The following is a 17,102-nucleotide window of genomic DNA, read 5'->3' as shown; positions in this document are numbered from 1 at the left end:
GGATGGAAGAGCTGGTAAACAGTTAAACAGTTAGAAAACTAGCAGAGAACAAGGGATCTCTGACAATACCGATGGCTCAAAGGACTATGTTAGCAATCCTCCTCCTTTCCACCCCAATCCCCACTTTAATAACCACTTCTGCCCCAGTGATCCCCTGCTACCACGAAGGCCTCACAGAGCCATAGGCAGCCAGCTGTACATCTATTCCAGGGCAAGGCTGGCCACGTCTGGCCTCCGGGCAGCATACAGATGATTTAATGCTGGCCCCTCTGGTTGTGCTTTGATTGCAGGTTGAGTGAGCCACAGGATCCTCTCTTTCTGGAGGGAAGAGTCTGTAGAAAGAGTCTTGCAGTGCTCAGACTGAAGTGCTCCTGATAAGGCATGCCCTGAAGTGATGGGCTTCCTTCCAGTCTCTCACTGAAAGCCATCTGGCTCATAGCTTCTGACCCTGAACCTTGCAGCTGATCGCTTCCATATTTAAATCCTCTGTTGTGCAACACTGATACAAATGCATGTGCAGTCGCAGGTAGGGTGATCAGATGAGAGATGTGAAATATCGGGGTTGGGGGGGGGGTGCCAGCAGAGCAAAAAAAAAAAAAAAACCTCAAGAGCCAGCGGCGGAGTTAAAAGAAAAAAGAAAGAAAGAAAGAAAGAAAAGCCGGAGCACAGGAAAAATTGGTGGGGTCTGAGCACCCACCGGCAGCTCCACGCCCCGCTCCCCCCCCCACCAGCTCACCTCTGCTCCGCCTCCACCTCCCCTGAGCTGGCTGCCGCATTCTGCTTCTCCCCCTCCTCCAGCGCTTGCACCGCTATACAGCTGATTAGCGTAAGCCTGGGAGGGAGGGGTGAGGAGGAGGAATGCGGTGTGCTTGGGGAAGAGACGGGGCCAGGGCGGGGATTTGGGGAGGGATCCAATGGGGGAGGGAAGGGGCGGAGTTGGGGCGGGGGGGGCACGAGTCCCTTCTGCCTGTGCGCCGGAGCACAAAATATCGGGACAATTCGCGTCCAGACCGAATATTGATCGGGACGCGGGACAAACAAGTAAATATCGGGACTGTCCCAATAAAATCGGGACATCTGGTCACCCTAGTCTCAGGGCCAAGAGGAGGCCGCATGCTGTGTTTTCTCAGTGGTTTCTCTTAGAGCCACCATGTCATGGCTATAGGAAATGAAACAGACAGTTCCCAGGAGCCTCTTCTAAGCAAGCCAGGCTGCATTCTGAACTTGAGGAGTCGCCTTTATCTGCTGCTTTATTGTTTGATCATTAAGAGACATTCAGCAGCTTCACAAGTCTTTGGTTACACTATCAGCAGAGATGGTTGAAAAGTTCAGGATTCAGGCATGAGGATGAATCTGGCCTAGGGTAGGGGTTCATAAGATTTCTGCTGTCTGATCTGCATCCGAACTGGAAAATAGTTTCCTTCTGTTTTAAATGAAACCTGGAACACACATTGATGGGCATGTTCAAAGGTGGAAGCTGAGCATTCACACTCCAGGAAATTCATCTGGCTATGTTTTTGAGACTGTGGGAGCATGAGTATGATGCATCATTAGTATTGTTTCTGGCAGCTGTGCCTACCTTACTGCCTGTTTGCATTATTTTTTGTAGCTGGATTTGGTATGTTTAATTATCCACTGAAATAAGGGAATTATATTATTACTAACCACAGCAAAGCATACTGCCGGCACATGTTGGACAACTGATCCTACCCTCTCCTGTTAGTGCATCTCTGTCACAAACTGCACACATCCTCCTCAGTCTCACCTTGGAGCTCCTATTGAAATGCAATGACCAATCATGCTGAATCTCACAAAACTTTCTTAGTGGCAATAAGATGTAGATGTGCATTGAATAGGGACTAGTGCTCAGAGTTTGTATGCTAATGATAGACAGGGTGGATAGTAAGTTGACTGGCAACTTCCATTTCATTGACTAAAGATCAAGTTCTATTCTAGGTTTTCAGTGGTAATGAAGCTTTTTATTTAACAGATGACACCTGCTGCACCTTCTGTGTACAATATAGTAGCATTCCATTGGACTGGTTCTTTGACACTGTATAAGGTCTTATGAAACATTGGGTGGCCAGCTGCTCCCCCTTCTCTGCTGTCACCAAACCATGGTGCAATACTTAGCTCTGACACTTCTTGTACTGTATATACTGTGGCATGAGTGTATCATCACTACACAGAATGTCTCAAAAAATCCTTGACTGCTTTTGGGCCTAGGACTGCTATTCTACATACTCAGTCATATGCATCTCAGATTAGTATGGCCCTTGTCATTTTTTCAATGCACATTTTGTGGAAGGTATCATTTGCCCCTTAAAGAGAGAAAAATTGGCATTGTTGTGGCTTGCCTTTTCTAAGTTACCATTTGGATGCCTCTGTATATCCCCTTGTTACCTTCATTATTTCTTGTATTGTCATGACTGGTTCTCAGGGTCTGGACCTGATCTGTTTATACAACAGAAGGCATGTATTAGAGGTCTTCATTACCTTACTCCTCCTGTGTGCTCTGTATCCTGGTCATACTTGAGTCTTATACTGAACTCTGTGTTCTCAGTTGTTTACCCTTGGTTTTGAAAATCTGTGCAAGTGTATTTTTAATATGAGGCACTCAGATTCAACCCCCAGTGGGGTAGGGATCTACTTCACAAACTACCATCACAATAGGGAGACCAAGAACTGAATGGGTCACTGAGACTAAACAGCTCTCTCTGGTAGTCCCTTCAGAACCTGGGCTGGAGCCTGCTATTCGATAGCAGTACAGCAGAAGCTTGCAATTCTTACATCTGCGGTCTGATTGCAAAGCTTCCAGTGGTTTTGCTCTGCCTTTGCTTGCAATCTCCAAGGGCTCAATCATGAACTCCTCATGGTAAGGAGAAACCATAGGGTTGCCAGTACCTCTCCCACACACATGGGCAGATAGTGGGCAGGCAGGGGTGGAGAAAGGGAATAGCCAAGACTCCATCCTTTCAACTCACTGACTAGCATAACTGAATGGGAACAGAGGGGGAAACTGGGACCCTGCCCTGTTTATGGGGCAGTGTAACAAGCTAGCCTTCTCCCCAGCTCACATAGGTTCCACTGCCCCACACAGTCTTTTCCCAGGCAATTTTATTTTCCTAATATAGGCTAAATGAACAAAATCAGTTTCTCAGCTGACTCTGGGCTACCGTTCCCAGGGGATTCTCCCTCTTTTCTCAGACTTCTCTGCTTCAGGGCTTCCTGCAGGAATCTTCCATGCTCTGCTTACTGAGCACTGCTATCCAGGGCTTTCTTCTTGGGGGCTCTTTTCCCCCACCAGCTTGCCTCCCCAGAGAGCCTGGCAACCTCTGCTGGGGAATTCCTGCCGCACCTGCTTCTTGCAGATCCTTGACTCTGACTCTCTTGTCTCCCTGGATGGGCCACCCCTACTTTGCCACACTGTTCAGCTTCTTTGGCTTCGAAGAAGGCTTCCTTTGAGTGCCTCGCACACTAAGCCAGTCTGGAACCACCTTACCCAGCTCTGGGGTCCCATGGAAAAGGCCTTCAAAAATGTCTCCAGGACCACTCAGTCCATAATTTTCTCTATGGAACTAGTCTCTGGGCATAACCACTGGGCAGCCAGGTCCACTACCCCTGTTCATGTCCTCCACGGGAATGACTCAGCCCCAAAATAGTGCTGATATGCCTCCAGGGTCAGTCCCAATCTGTCTAAGATAGCAGCCTTCACCACATGATAGGAGTGCCTGCTTATTGCTCAACACTTGGTAGGCTGCCAGCCCCTCACCTGTCAAACCGTGCTATGTGGGATGCCCCAGTGAATTCTTCCCAATCCGCTGCACTGGGCACTAACTGGAAGGTACATAGTGTGGCCTTTGCATCTTCCCCCGACCCCAGCTTTGCCAGTCCAGGGATCAGCCAGCTCAAGCTACCCTAGGGTGACCAGGTGTCCGGTTTTTGACCGGAACACCCAGTCAAAAAGGGACCTGGCGGCTCCAGTCAGCACTGCCAACCAGGCCGTTAAAAGTCCGGTTGGCAGTGCTGCAGAGCTAAGACTAGTCCCTACCTGTCCTGGCTCCGTGCTGCGCCACTGACCGAGAGCCACCAGAGGTAAGCCCGTGCCCCAACCCCCTGTCCCAGCCCTGAGCCCCCCCAAACCCAGAGCCCCCTCCTGGACCCGAAACCCCACATCCCCAGCCCTACCCCAGAGCTTGTACCCCCAGATGGAGCCCTCTCCCCACCTGCTCCCCAACCCCGTTCCCCAGCCTGGAGCCCCCTCCCACAACTTGAACCCCTCATTTCTGGCCCCACCCCAGAGCCCACACCCCCAGTTAGAGCCCTCACCCTCACCCCTCCCACACTCCAACCCCCACCCCAGCCCAGTGAAAGTGAGTGAGGATGTGGGAGAGCGAGCCAACAAGGGAGGGGAAATGTAGTGAGCGGCGGGCAGGGCCTCAGGAAAGGGGGCATGGCCTCGGAGAAGGGTCAGGGCTAAGGTGTTCGGTTTTGTGCGATTAGACAGTTGGCAACCCTAAACTATCCTCTCTAATACCAACTAAATTCCCCAGAGTCTCTTGGGCCAGCCACTTCTGTAACCATTCTTCTTGCTAGAAATGAGCCTCTTGCCACTGCTGTTGAATGGCAAATGTGCCTCCTGCTGTTTCTGGAGGCTCTCCATTAACTGAAGGAGCCTGGGCTGGGGCTGTTTCTGTTTCTGCTGCCACTGTGCCCTTACCAACAGTTTTATCGCCTCCTCCACCTTGCCTGGTCACCCAAACTGGGTGGGGTATCAGTCAGTGTGCAGAGGCTTCAATCTCCCCTCAGTTCCAGAGGCCAATTGTCTGCCCACAGTTTCCATCACATTTAACAAGCTGGTCTTCTCCCCAGCTCACAGAGACCCCACTGCCACACCTGGAGTCTTGCCTCCCGTCCAGGGGATTCTGCCAGCCTGCCTATTGCTCCTGATTCTTGCAGCTCCCTGGCTCTCACTCACCGGGCCTCACTAGGCCCAGATACACTCTTTTAAACCTAACTGGGATCAGCTGAACAGTCATAGGTGCATTGGCCCTGCTCCTTCTTAAAGGGGCCAGTCATCCTGTGACAGGCAGCTCAACTATGTGCGGCCCATTACTCGGACTGGATTATCTAGGGTTACCATTCGTCCGGATTCCCCCGGACATGTCCGGCTTTTTGAGCTAAAAATAGTGCTCGGGGGGAATTTGTAAATGTCCGGACTACCCACCCCCCCAACCCATGCAGAGCGTGCGCGGCTAACAGGGCAGCCGGCCGGATGGTGCCACTTACATGGGGCTCCGACAGCCAGAGAGAGCCCCTCCTCTGCCTCCCCTGCAGCAGAGATCACTCCCTCCCTCCCTGCATTCGCAGATCGCCTCCAGCAGTCTGGAGCTCCTCCACTGCTGCCCAGCGTGCCTGGACGAACGGCTCAGGCCATTCCTGAGCAAGTTCACAGAGACGTTAGGTGAAGGCCAACAACAAGGGGGCCAGGAGGTCGGAGAAAGGGCAGGAAGGTTTTGGAGGGGGCAGTCAAGAGACGGGGGCGGGAATTCGGGGGGGGGGGGGGTTCTGGGGAAGGCATGGATAAGGTTTTGGGCAGTCAGGATACAGGTAGGGGATAGGGTCCTGGGGGGCAGTTAGGGTGGGGGGGGTCTTCGGAGGGGGCAGTTAGGGGACAAGGAACAGGGAGGCTTAGGTAGGGGGTGGGGTTCTGGAGGGCAGTTAGGAGCAGGGGTCCCAGGAGGGGGCAGTCAGAGGACAAGGAGCGGGGGGGTTGGGAGTTCGGGGGGGGGGCTGTCATGGGGCAGGAGTGGGGAGAGGGATTGGAGCAGTCAGGGGACAGGGAGCAGAGGGGTTTAGATAGGTCGGGAGTTCTGGGGGGGGCTGTCAGGGGGTGGGGAGTGGTTGGATGGGGCGTGGGAGTCCCAGGGGTCTGTCTGGGGGTGGGGGTGTGGATAAGGGTTGGGGCAGTCAGGGTACAGGTAGGGGGTAGGATCCTAGGGGGCCAGTTAGGATGGGGGGAGGGTCTCAGGAGGGGGCAGTCAGGGGACAAGAGGCAGGGAGGCTTAGGTAGGGGGTGGAGTCCTGGGGGGCAGTTGGGGCAGGGGTCCCAGGAGGGGGCAGTCAGGGGACAAGGAGCAGGGGGAGAGTTGGGTGTTCTGGGGGTGGGTGGGAAGTGGGAGGGGCAGGGGTGGGGCTAGGGCAGGACGGGGGTGGGGCTCCTCCCGTCCTCTTTTTTACTTGCTGAAATATGGTAACCCTAGATTATCAAGTTACAGTCCAAACCCTAAATCCATGTAAAAATTACTCTGACTAATCCCTTAGGTAACAATACACCTACGACAGCGAGGCATTTCTCTGTGTGGGCTAACACACAGGAAAGACCGCCATTTGCCCTAAGAAGCATTGCCTTTGATTTTCCCCAACATTAAATGTTTGCTTATTCATTGATCTCCATTATTTCTGGTGTAACAATCTTGATTGACCATTCCAAATATTTACTGCTCACTGAATGGAACAATATTTCCTGTGTCTAGACTGAATTTATCTCAAACTCCATTTATGGCCTCTGGTTCTCTTGCCTAATCAGTGCCACAGGACGTAATGGTCCTGTAAGTGGCAACTATCTTCATAATATTGGAGTGTGGTAGTAAAACATTTTTTCTCTTTATAAAAATGCTCCTGTGAAGGTCTCCAGATCTATGGAGGAAATACCTACCCAACCATGTACAGATACAGCCATATTTTCAAAGATACCACTGATTTTGTGTGCCTCCATTTTCTGATACCCAATTTGAGACACACATTAGCCCTTGTTTTTAGAAATGCCTGAGCACCCATTGACTTCCGCTGTAGTTTTGGGTGGTCAGCATCTCTGAAAATTAGGCCCAAAGGATCTCAATAACTGAGGCATCCAAAATCCACAGCCACTTCTGAAAATTGTGGTCTTCTTGAATCTGGTGTTCAGAGATCCTAAGTGCCTGCAGTTTTCAGTGACTTCTACTGAGTCTATAGGCATTCAACATCTCTGAATATCTAGCCCAAAGTATTTCAAGTTTGGCACTTAATGTCTGATCCCTTTTGAATATGCTGGTTATACTGGTTTCATCTACTGATCTAGTATCAGTGACAAAGGATCCCTCCTCCTATCTCTCACCTCCCTCCCCCTCCAAGAAAGCAAATCCTTCAGGTCATTAGAGTCAAGACTCCTGGGTTCTGTTCCTGACACTTCCACTGGTTCATTGTGTGGCCTGTGGTAAGTCTCATAATTTCTGTCTCACTTTCTTGTTCTGCAAAATTGGGACCCCACTTGTGAAACACTTTGAGAACCTTGTGTGAAAGGTGCTAAGTACAAAGCATCATTATCATTAAAATGAAGCCAATTGCATAATTAAACAGGTGATGGTTATATCATCCCCACGCTGCCTGTTGGGAAAACGGTGAAGGCCAGTTTTATATTCAGATACAGGAGGGTGTTTTTAAATATTTGCTCTTGCATGTACAACCAACCATGGATTTTTTTTAAGCCATGCTACACTGCTATGCACTTGTACATGTAGTACAGTCATTATCTTTGGCACAAGAACCCAGCATTTGTTCTGATACCGGCTGAAAGTCAACTATGCTATGAGTGAACTTTTTCTCTCTCATTTCTCCCTTTGCAAACCTTTATTTAATTACACTGTGTGGGTTTAATCTCCTAGAGACAGTCTGCCAAGCTTTGTATTGCTGTCAAGGAAATGAAGATGCAGTAAAGTGTATTGCCTGATTTGCACTCCTGTGTTGAGGAAATGATTTTTTTTTTTAATACTTTGAGAAAACTCAACTATAATCACTGACCAGGGCAGAGGAAATATGCATTCTTGGCTACTATCCCAGAAGCTGAATAAGTTGTAAATGATAGTGACAGTTGCTAGTTCAGAAAATTTGATCCCACTGGGTTTATTTCACTCAAAAATGTTATCATTAAGAGCCTGCTTGTAGCTTAATGGAAGCATTAGCACTCTGAACCGGCACTAGATAAGTGTTCTGTTCTACAAGACTGGTTACGTTTTCCACAGGAAATTGTTTTATAAATCATCATGGAAGCTTAAACTTATTTTAAGGCCTGAGGATGATACACAGCGTAGCAATTTGAAACGGGTCTTGAGAAAAACATGATATTAGCAACACACCAGAGCTGCCAAAACCAGACAGGGAAACAATAGAGAGGATAAAAAGTATATATGCTGATGGGAGATGTACCATCTCTGAACCTTCATCATCTGCCTTCATCCATTGGAAGCAGAACAGTCTGCACCTTGGGCCCAATCCTGTGTGAGGTTGAGGGCTCACAAGAGGCACTTAGCATCTCACAGAATCTGTCCTACAATGCAGATTTTTCAGATCTTAAGATGTAAGACTAAAGCTGGTCAGGGACCTGGGGGAGCAGGAGGGCTATTGCAGAAAAGTTTGAAAAAATGGGGGCGGAAACATTATTGTCGTTTAAAAAAACCCAAAAACTCTAAAATTAAAACCTTTTTTTTTTTGTGACAAAAGTTGAGTTTTCTCCCTGGAAACCAGATGCTTTCTGTGCAAAATTTAGTTTACTCAAAACCCTGTTTTCCATCAAAAACAGTTGTGATGGAAAATTTTTGACCAGCCCTAACAAAAATGCTTTCACAAGCAATAGATGGGTTTTCTGTGTTCATGGAAGCTGCAGGTTCTGGGCACCTGGATTTTAGAGTGCTAAGGGGGATTGGGGTTAGGGAAGTTACTAGACACGCTAGCCCTAGAGTTTTAACTGAAACTGGTTTAACACCCCTTTTTTCAAAACCCAATAATTTGGAAGCTCTTTGACAAATGCAATCTGTATTTTACAGTCTCCAGGCTAAGGGTCCAGATTGTGGTGCACCATATCTGCCTGTGCCATAGATTTAGATTTTTAAGGCCAGAAGAGACCATTTTGATCATCTAGTCAGAGCTGCTGCATAACACCCATAGGGCTTCCTTGAATTAATTCCTGCTTCAAATCCAATAGCTGTGATTGAGCTAGAGCATATCTTTTAGGAAAATATACAAACTTGATTTTAAAAATTCTGGAATCCACCATAGCCCTTGATAAATTGTCCCAGTGGTTCATTACCCTAACTGTTAAAAATCTGCTCTTTACTTCTAGTCTGAATTTGTTTAGCTTCAGTGGCACCAAGTCAAATGCCTTACCAGAAGCATCTAGACAGACATGGTGGATGTGGTATCATTTATTGGACCAACTTCGGTCAACATTGTTACCTTTATCAAGCAAGGTTGTAATCTTATCAAATATGATATCAAGCTAGTTTGACATGATCTATTTTCCATAAACCCATGTTGATTGGCATTCATTATATTCTCCTCCTTTCATTCTTTATTAATTGAGTCCCATATCGGCCATTCAATTCTTTTACTTGGGATCGATGTAGTCCAATAGATCTATAGTAATTCAAGTCACCTTGGTTACCCTTTTAAGCTATTTGTCACAACATTAACTTTCTTCCAATCCGCTGGAACTTCCCCAGTTTTAAGAGTAATTAAAAATCAATATTAGTGGTCCAGGTTGCTCCTGAGCCAGCTCTTTTAAAAACTCTTGGATGCAGGTTAACTGGACCTGCTGATTTGAAAATGTCTAACTTTAGTAGTTACTGTCTAGCATTTCCCTAGCTACTGTTGGAGTGGAAAATATTTCATCTTCAATTGATATGAATATATTATCCGGCTTTTTCCCAAATATTCTAGTCAGAATAGAAATATTTATTGAACATTTCTGCCTTTTCTGCATTACAATTGTCAGTTCTACTAGTTCCAGCCAATAATGGACCAATACCATTGTTAGGGTTCCTTTTTTTCCTGATACACTGAAAATTTCCTTCTGACTGTCCTTAACTCTGTTGGCAATAGATTCTCCATGTGTCCTTTTGCATCTCTTATTGGTTTTCTACAGTTTCTAGCTTATAATTCATATTCATTGCTATCAATTTCCTCTTTTTTCATTTGTCATATTGTTTTTAATTTTTATTTTTGCTTTCACTGCCTCTAAGCCAGCCTCTTTTTTTTAATTATTATGGCCTTCTTTCCCAATTCTGGAATTGTGGCTTTTTGAGTATCTAGTAGAATGTTCTTAAACAGCTCTCAATTATCATTCATATTTTTCTGTTTAAATTCTTTCTCCCATTTGATTTGGCTCATAATTATTTTCAGCTTTGTGAAATTTGCCCTTTTAAAGCAACCAGGGGTACGCGTAAATTAAAATGTCATACAATTACTTGTTTATACTGATCTATGTACTGAAATGTAAGTACAATATTGATATATCAATTGATTTATTTTATAATAATATGGTAAAAATGAGAAAGTAAGCAATTTTTCAGTAATAGTGTGTGGTGACACTTTTGTATTTTTATGTCTGATTTTGTAAGCAAGTAGCTTTTAAGTGCGGTGAAAGTGAGACAAATCAGACTCCTGAAAGGGATACAGTAGTCTGGAAAGATTGAGAGACACTGTTTTAAAGCACCAAGTATATATGTTACTGGTTGGGGATTTATTCTGTTTGCACATAACTAATGCAATCAAGTCATGATGACTTTCACCTAAGCAAGCACTAACTTTTAATTCTGTGATCACTTCCTCTTTATCTGTCAAGAGGTCTAATATTGAATTCCCCCATGTTGGATGCAACACTTTTGGAATTAAAAAAAAGGTCATCTATAATATTCCAGGTGGTGGGTGGGGAAATTGTACTGGCACCATGAAACCTCTAGTTAGTATAGACCATTCAGGTTTAAGTCCTCCATGATAATGCAACTTTTTTTCCCTACACATTTTAGATAGGTGCTTAAAGAGCCAGTCATCCTGTTCCCTAGTGTGATTTGGTGCTCAGTAGCAGACACCAACTAGTATCCAATCTTGTTCTTTATATGAAGCACAAGATCATTTGTTTGTGAGTTGTCAGTGATTTGGAAACAGGTAATGCCATTTTTTATGAGTACCACTTCCCGTCCCCTTTATTCCACTCAATGCTTCCTAAATCGGTCATAACCATTGATTGTAACATTCTAATCATATGACTCTTCCCGCCCAGTTTCAGTAATACCAACTAGATCAAATTAAAGCTCATAAATGAGCAATTCCAATTCCTCTTGTTTATTACCCAGGCTTCTGGCTTTGGGATATAGGCAATTTAAAGAATTTCTTCTCTTCAGTGGTTGAATAAGTTTGTTCTTGACATCAGGATTTTCTACTACATGAGGTTTAATTTGTTCCTACTTTTCATCCTCCTGTTTTGTTGTTAGTCTAATGCCCTTGCAGATATTCTACCCAGACTGTCCTCTAGAAGGTTGGTTCTTCTTCTTCTGAATGGAGGCCATCCAAACTACACAGCCCCTTCTGGTCCATCTTCTATGGGTAATGTTCCACCAAATCAAAACTTTCGCCCTTATATCACTTACCTAGCCAGCACTTTGTTTTCAGAATCTTCACAACCAGTGTTCCATTGCTTGCCATCACAGTACTGAATGTAGAACTGCATCGAGAAAGAAAGCCTTTCACATTCCCTCTCTAAATTCCCCTGTTTACTGCTTCTATTCACCTGCTGAATTCGCTGGCAACTGACTTCTGTACTAAGCGTTGCTACTTAACTCCACACCCTCGCTACCAGCAGGGATTAACCACTCAATACACTTCAAACATAGGGCTGATGACAGATCCAGAGGTCCCAATCACGCAATCCTCACAGAAACACAAACAGACCTGTCTCACCTGGCCTTTCAGGTGAAATGTTCTGAAGCCGCAGAGGACCTACTGAGCCAAATTAAGCACTGGTATTAGCAGGCCTTCCCCCCGTGAGGTCAGTGCAGTTCCATCTATCTTATTCCAGGACTGAATTTGGCTCACTGAACAGATATTTCTGGGAATATGGACATTCCCTCTTTCCCCCCCCCCCCCCCCCCCAAAAAAAAAAAAAAACCACAGGACTTGACAGGACAGGACTTGTCCTACAGATAACTAGCAAGTACAAACGCAGAGTCCAGCCCTGGATCTTAACCATCCCAGGGAATGGAAGTCCAGATGTCATTTCAGAACTTGAGCATGATGCTAAGGCTCCATCAACCTCAGGTCTCAGTAACTTGCTTATATTCTGCCAATGTCATATGAACTCCAGAATGAGTTTGCATTCTTCTTGTCTTTCTGTTTGAGAGAGATTCAGGTGGCAACATTCAAATCCAGTACTAGGGTCTTGATTCAGTTCAGCACAAAGATTGAAGCCATTTGCAAATTTCTGGTCTGAATCAGAGCTTGAATATAAGATACCCCTGAATTCCATAGGTCTTGGTTTGTAACTCCACCCTCCACCCACTACATTACCATAATTATGAATGAATCAGTTACTCTACTGTATATACTGTATTCTGGAATAAATTCTTCTCTGTTTCACTGGTATAAATCCAGATCAACACTACTGAAATCAGCAGAGTTTTTCCAGATTTGCATGAGTGTATCTGAGAGCAGAATTTGAGTTTATAAACACAAGAGAGTGTTAGAAATCGCAGTGTTCCTTGCTGAGAGACTAATGAAATCTTCCAGCGTCAGGGAAGCATTCTAACCTAGCTGACCTTGTCATCCATTCATGTGCATAGCTCTGTAGTCTAGTTTACAGCCAGAACCGGAACCAAAAGTCTGTTTAATTAAAATCTCTAAAGAACAGCTTGGTAGACTGAGCCTTGGGTTAGTGGTTTTGAAGAACTTCTGGAGGTCAACTGCAATACATTGGAAAGGGGCTCTAGAAATTATAGTTGTGACACTATTGGACTAAATCGCTGCTGCTATGTTACTCCATAACTGAAGCTGCTTTGATTGTATCTTGAAGAACATATTACCATCCTGTGTTTACTTAGCTTATTGCAAGAAGAAAGGAAAATATGACACTACTACTGGGAAATGCATCTAATTTTTTCTTATGGTACATTGAGGTTTTGAGTTTGAACTTGTGCTCTGTGATGCTTTCTATCCATTCCCCCTCTATAAATGTGTCCCTGTAAAGCCAGGCTTCCAGAGTTGTTCATCCACGATAACATGGTGAAAATCTTTTTAAAGGGCAGTACTTTTCCTCCTCAGAATAGCATCACTATGCCCCAAGTCCTGACATTTAACACACAGATTGAGTAGTTGGGTTTCTCTCTGGAGGCCGAGAGAAAGAATCTCTTCCCAGGCCATTTCATGGCCATTAGTAAACAGTGTAGCCTAGTGTATAAAAGCACTGGACTGAAAGTCAGGAGACCTGGGTGTCACTGGCCTGCTGGGTCTTAAGCATGCCACGTCACTTCTCTGTGCCTCAGTTTCCCCCTCTGTAAAATATGAATAATGATACTGATCTCCTTTGTAAAGTGCTTTGAGATCTGCTGATAAAAAGTGCTATATAAGAGCTCGATATTATTACTACTGTCCTGAGGCTGCAGAAGCTTCCTAGTGTAGTGGTGAATCCACCAGTTCTGTTCCTGCACCTCCCCTGGCCCATGCATGATTGGCAGGGAAGTAGGAGCAGTGCAGTGTACAAGGAGATCCTGCAGAGCTTGGATCGATGCCTCCCAAAATCTTGTCCCTTCCTTCTCCCCCTCCGAACCCACACAGTCTGTGGCCCTCTGCACCTGTTGAAGAAGGGCAAGGGTTTGAACAAGACAGAGCACCTCTCGAACCTCTTTATTAGCTATGCCATCAGAAAGCTAGAGGCAGTGATGTACTAGGCTATACCTCTATGTGCCATATGTTTAATCGTCAATAGCTCTGGTAGCTTCTTGCTTTGTGGAGTTGTGTAATGTTTAGTGGCAAATAAGTTAACATGGGGTCCTGTAGGCTAGCCACAGTAGGCAATACTAGCCCCACCCAATGCTGAATATTAGTCACCTAAAGCAGGGGTCTCAAACTCAGTTTACCTTAGGGCCAGTGCCAGTCCTCAAATCCTCCCGGCGGGCCAACAATGTGACTGAAGATGGTGTTCAGAAAAGAAAACATTTATATTGTATTTTTTATTTTGAATTTCTTAGAAATAATAAAACTGTCATACGTTATACAATTCTTCGCCTGCCAGAGAGTTTTTAGTGTTTGCCAGACACCTGGCAAAGCTTCAGTTCTGTCAGTTTGGTGATGTTTGGCCTCAGTGACTGAGCAGTTGAAACCTTCAGGATTGCAGCAAGGTGTGCATCAGATAGGTGTGTTCGGCATTTTGACTTGTTTATATTCATTGTGGAAAAAAGTGGTGCTGCCTCCATGACTGACTCTGCCCAGCAACTAATGATGCTGCCTCCATGGCTGACTCTGCCCGTCCACTAGTGATGGTATCTCTGTCCCTCTCCCACAGCAAATGGGAGTTGTGGGGGGCAGCACCTGCAGCAGACATTGCGAGCAGTATGGCTGCATGCGTCTCTCCTCCATTGGCCACAATGGGGAGGTTCTCGGGCCACAGATGGCCAGCGGGCTGGGACTTTGAGACCCCAACCTAAGGGATTTAACCAATAATGATCTCCTGAGATTGCCCCAAATAAAAACTTCTCCACATTCAGCAGAACTGCCAGAACATCCCCACCAGCCCCAAACACACACAACACTAAGCAAAGAGGAGACCAGGTAACAGTCTTTCCTGCCATATCTCCAGTGACTTAGTGAAATTGTACCTGGGATGAATCCGGCCCATTGTTTCTTGACTGAGCTGCAGAAAGAGGAAAGGCAATGTAACATCCGACACAGCTTTTCCTAGAAGTTCCTCCTTCCAGCAGGTAGAAAAATAGTGTCGTACTGCGGTGTTCTGGGTCTCCATGCTGGCAGTCATTAATGACCAAGGCCCCAGTTCAGCAAAGCACTTTAGCACCTGTTTGAGCAAAATAGGATTTCAACACATGCTTAAGTCCTTTTTTGAAGAAGTAAATTAGCCACTACAATTAAATGCATGCAATTTGCACATTGACACCCCTCATCTGATAAATAATGAGTTAGATCCAAACTGAAACAGCAGATCTCAAAACCTTCTGCACTGAACTCTCAATAACCAAGGCTAAGCTTTCTACTTGCGCCCATCTCTGAGAGACCAAACTCCCCCTGTATCTAGACAGGTCCAAGTTTTGGAAGAGTTCATACCTGAATCTCAGCTTCCTTCCCCAGGGCCATCTCTAGATAAACTATTGTTTTGTGCCATGAATTACCTTCCTGTCACACACTGATTGAAACTGGAAAGGGAACTCCCTGCTGCAGAAGGTCGGCAAGTCAAATACTGTATCTGGATTTTTAAAAGGGTGGAATAGTTTTGTGGCCAGCACTGCATCTCACTATCTTTCTATGAGGGTGATTTATAAAACAATTGAAGATATTAGAACTTCCAGTAAAACATCCTATTTTAAGTATAGGGAATATTTCTCAAACCAGTAGAAACTTTCAACATGGCAGACACTTCTTAATCCTGTCATCCATTCATCATTTTGGTACCTGATCCCTTTAGTTGTTAGGCACTCTAAGAGAAGTATAATCCAACCTTATGCTTCATGGTATAAACTGATTACCACAGAGTCAGGAAGGGATTTCCTTTTCACATATAACACTGTGTGGTTGGCACAGTTCACCTTCTTCTGCAACATCCATATTTGGATAAAGGGCATGGTGGACCAGTGATCAGATCCATCCCTTCCCACTTTTCTCCATTAAAATGGGCTCTTCGAGAAAATCCCTTGTATAATGACAAGTGTTGATACCGCTTAATTTCTTTTTTCTTTGCAGTACCTTCCACATAAGAATCTGAAGATGCTGGTATGAGCCACTGTTATCAGAAATGACTTGACATCAGTCCTGCCTCTCTGAATCTCAGGCACTTTGGGGGCTTTTGTCCTCTTATTATGGCTTCTTAGAACTTGGCAACAAGGACTGGAATCATTCTGGCCCATGGGGGAAAGACTCATCACTGATCTACAAGACCTTTGGGATGTCTACGTTTTTATCTTCAATGTTGTCCAACATGGCATTCTGGAAAAGGATGGTTGACTGGGTTTTTTTAAACAAGAGAATACTATTAAATGTATTTCCCTGTAGTTTTTATATTTATGAAAATTTAATATTGTTCTTCAAAGCAAAAAAGAAAGACAGATATAAGCTATGGTGATTTTCCCAGAGGTTATTAATTGAAAGAAAGCACTGGCCTTAAAATAACGAGATGCCTCCACCATTCTGTTACACAGCTGGGGATCATGCATGGAAATAATTTGATTAAAATTTGCAGTCAAGATCAAGTTCAGGGTGTTGAAGACAACCACATACTGGGTTTGCCATTTAAGTCTGAAAAATGTCAGGTTGCTGGGTCTGGTGCTTAACCCTCAACCAATATTTTATGGATTATCATATCCTTATGAAACTTGAAGTATTTTGTATGACATCTGCATAAGTGATTCACTTCTTCCCAAGACCAACTTTAAATTGTGTCTTTGTTCTTCAAGGAGTCTTGCCTTTTCTCATGTCTTGGGCTGATAATGTTGGATAGAAGAATACTGTCATCTGTAGCCCCAAGAAGCACAGCACCAGTACCAAGGACACAAAAAAGACATTTTAAAAACCAGCTATGCAATTTTTCTCATAAAATGCATGAATGCAGCTCTGTATTTCTCTCTCCTACCCCTCCTGAAAATCAGCTTTGTCATTCCTTTTTTAAATTCCACTATTGGTTAGGTACTGGAGCATGACGACAATCATACTTGTATAACTGTTCTAACAGTCAATAGAAGGGCTCTGTCATTTACATGGCTTCTGTATCAAAGTCACCTACAATTAAAACATCTTACTGATTTATCATTCTTTGAGGATTTTTGTCCTGAGCTATAATATGAACATTAATTCCCTTTTCTGTCAGTATTTTCCTCCAATCAGTGTAATCTTAAATCTTTCAGGGAATATGTGACTGTCTGAAATTTCTGTTGCATATTGACCTAAAGAGCTCCTTAAAGGAGAGAGGGGGAACCCAAGGGTAAAATGTTCAAAAATACTTAAGTGAGTTAGGCGCATGATTTCAGGTATAGTGGTGTCTATCTGGAGTAACTCCATTGGAATAAATTCACATA

General features: G+C 44.9%; 1 protein-coding gene across 3 annotated transcripts in view; it reads left to right on the top strand.

Moving 5' to 3' along the window:
• CIB2 (calcium and integrin binding family member 2) overlaps positions 1-16,830 on the top strand; it is a 145,161-nt gene extending 128,331 nt beyond the window's left edge. For all 3 annotated transcript variants that reach the window (XM_054041035.1, XM_054041034.1, XM_054041036.1), the window contains one exon: positions 15,775-16,830. In XM_054041035.1, coding sequence (XP_053897010.1) covers positions 15,775-15,796 — 22 coding nt within the window. In that variant the 3' untranslated portion in view covers positions 15,797-16,830. The remainder of the gene's footprint in view (positions 1-15,774) is intronic.
• The last annotated feature ends 272 nt before the right edge of the window (positions 16,831-17,102 follow it).

Source organism: Malaclemys terrapin, chromosome 10 (assembly GCF_027887155.1).
Source record: "Malaclemys terrapin pileata isolate rMalTer1 chromosome 10, rMalTer1.hap1, whole genome shotgun sequence".
NCBI classification, from domain to species: Eukaryota; Metazoa; Chordata; order Testudines; family Emydidae; genus Malaclemys; species Malaclemys terrapin.
Note: the sequence above shows the minus strand (reverse complement) of the source record. Positions and strands in the feature narration are given on the sequence as shown.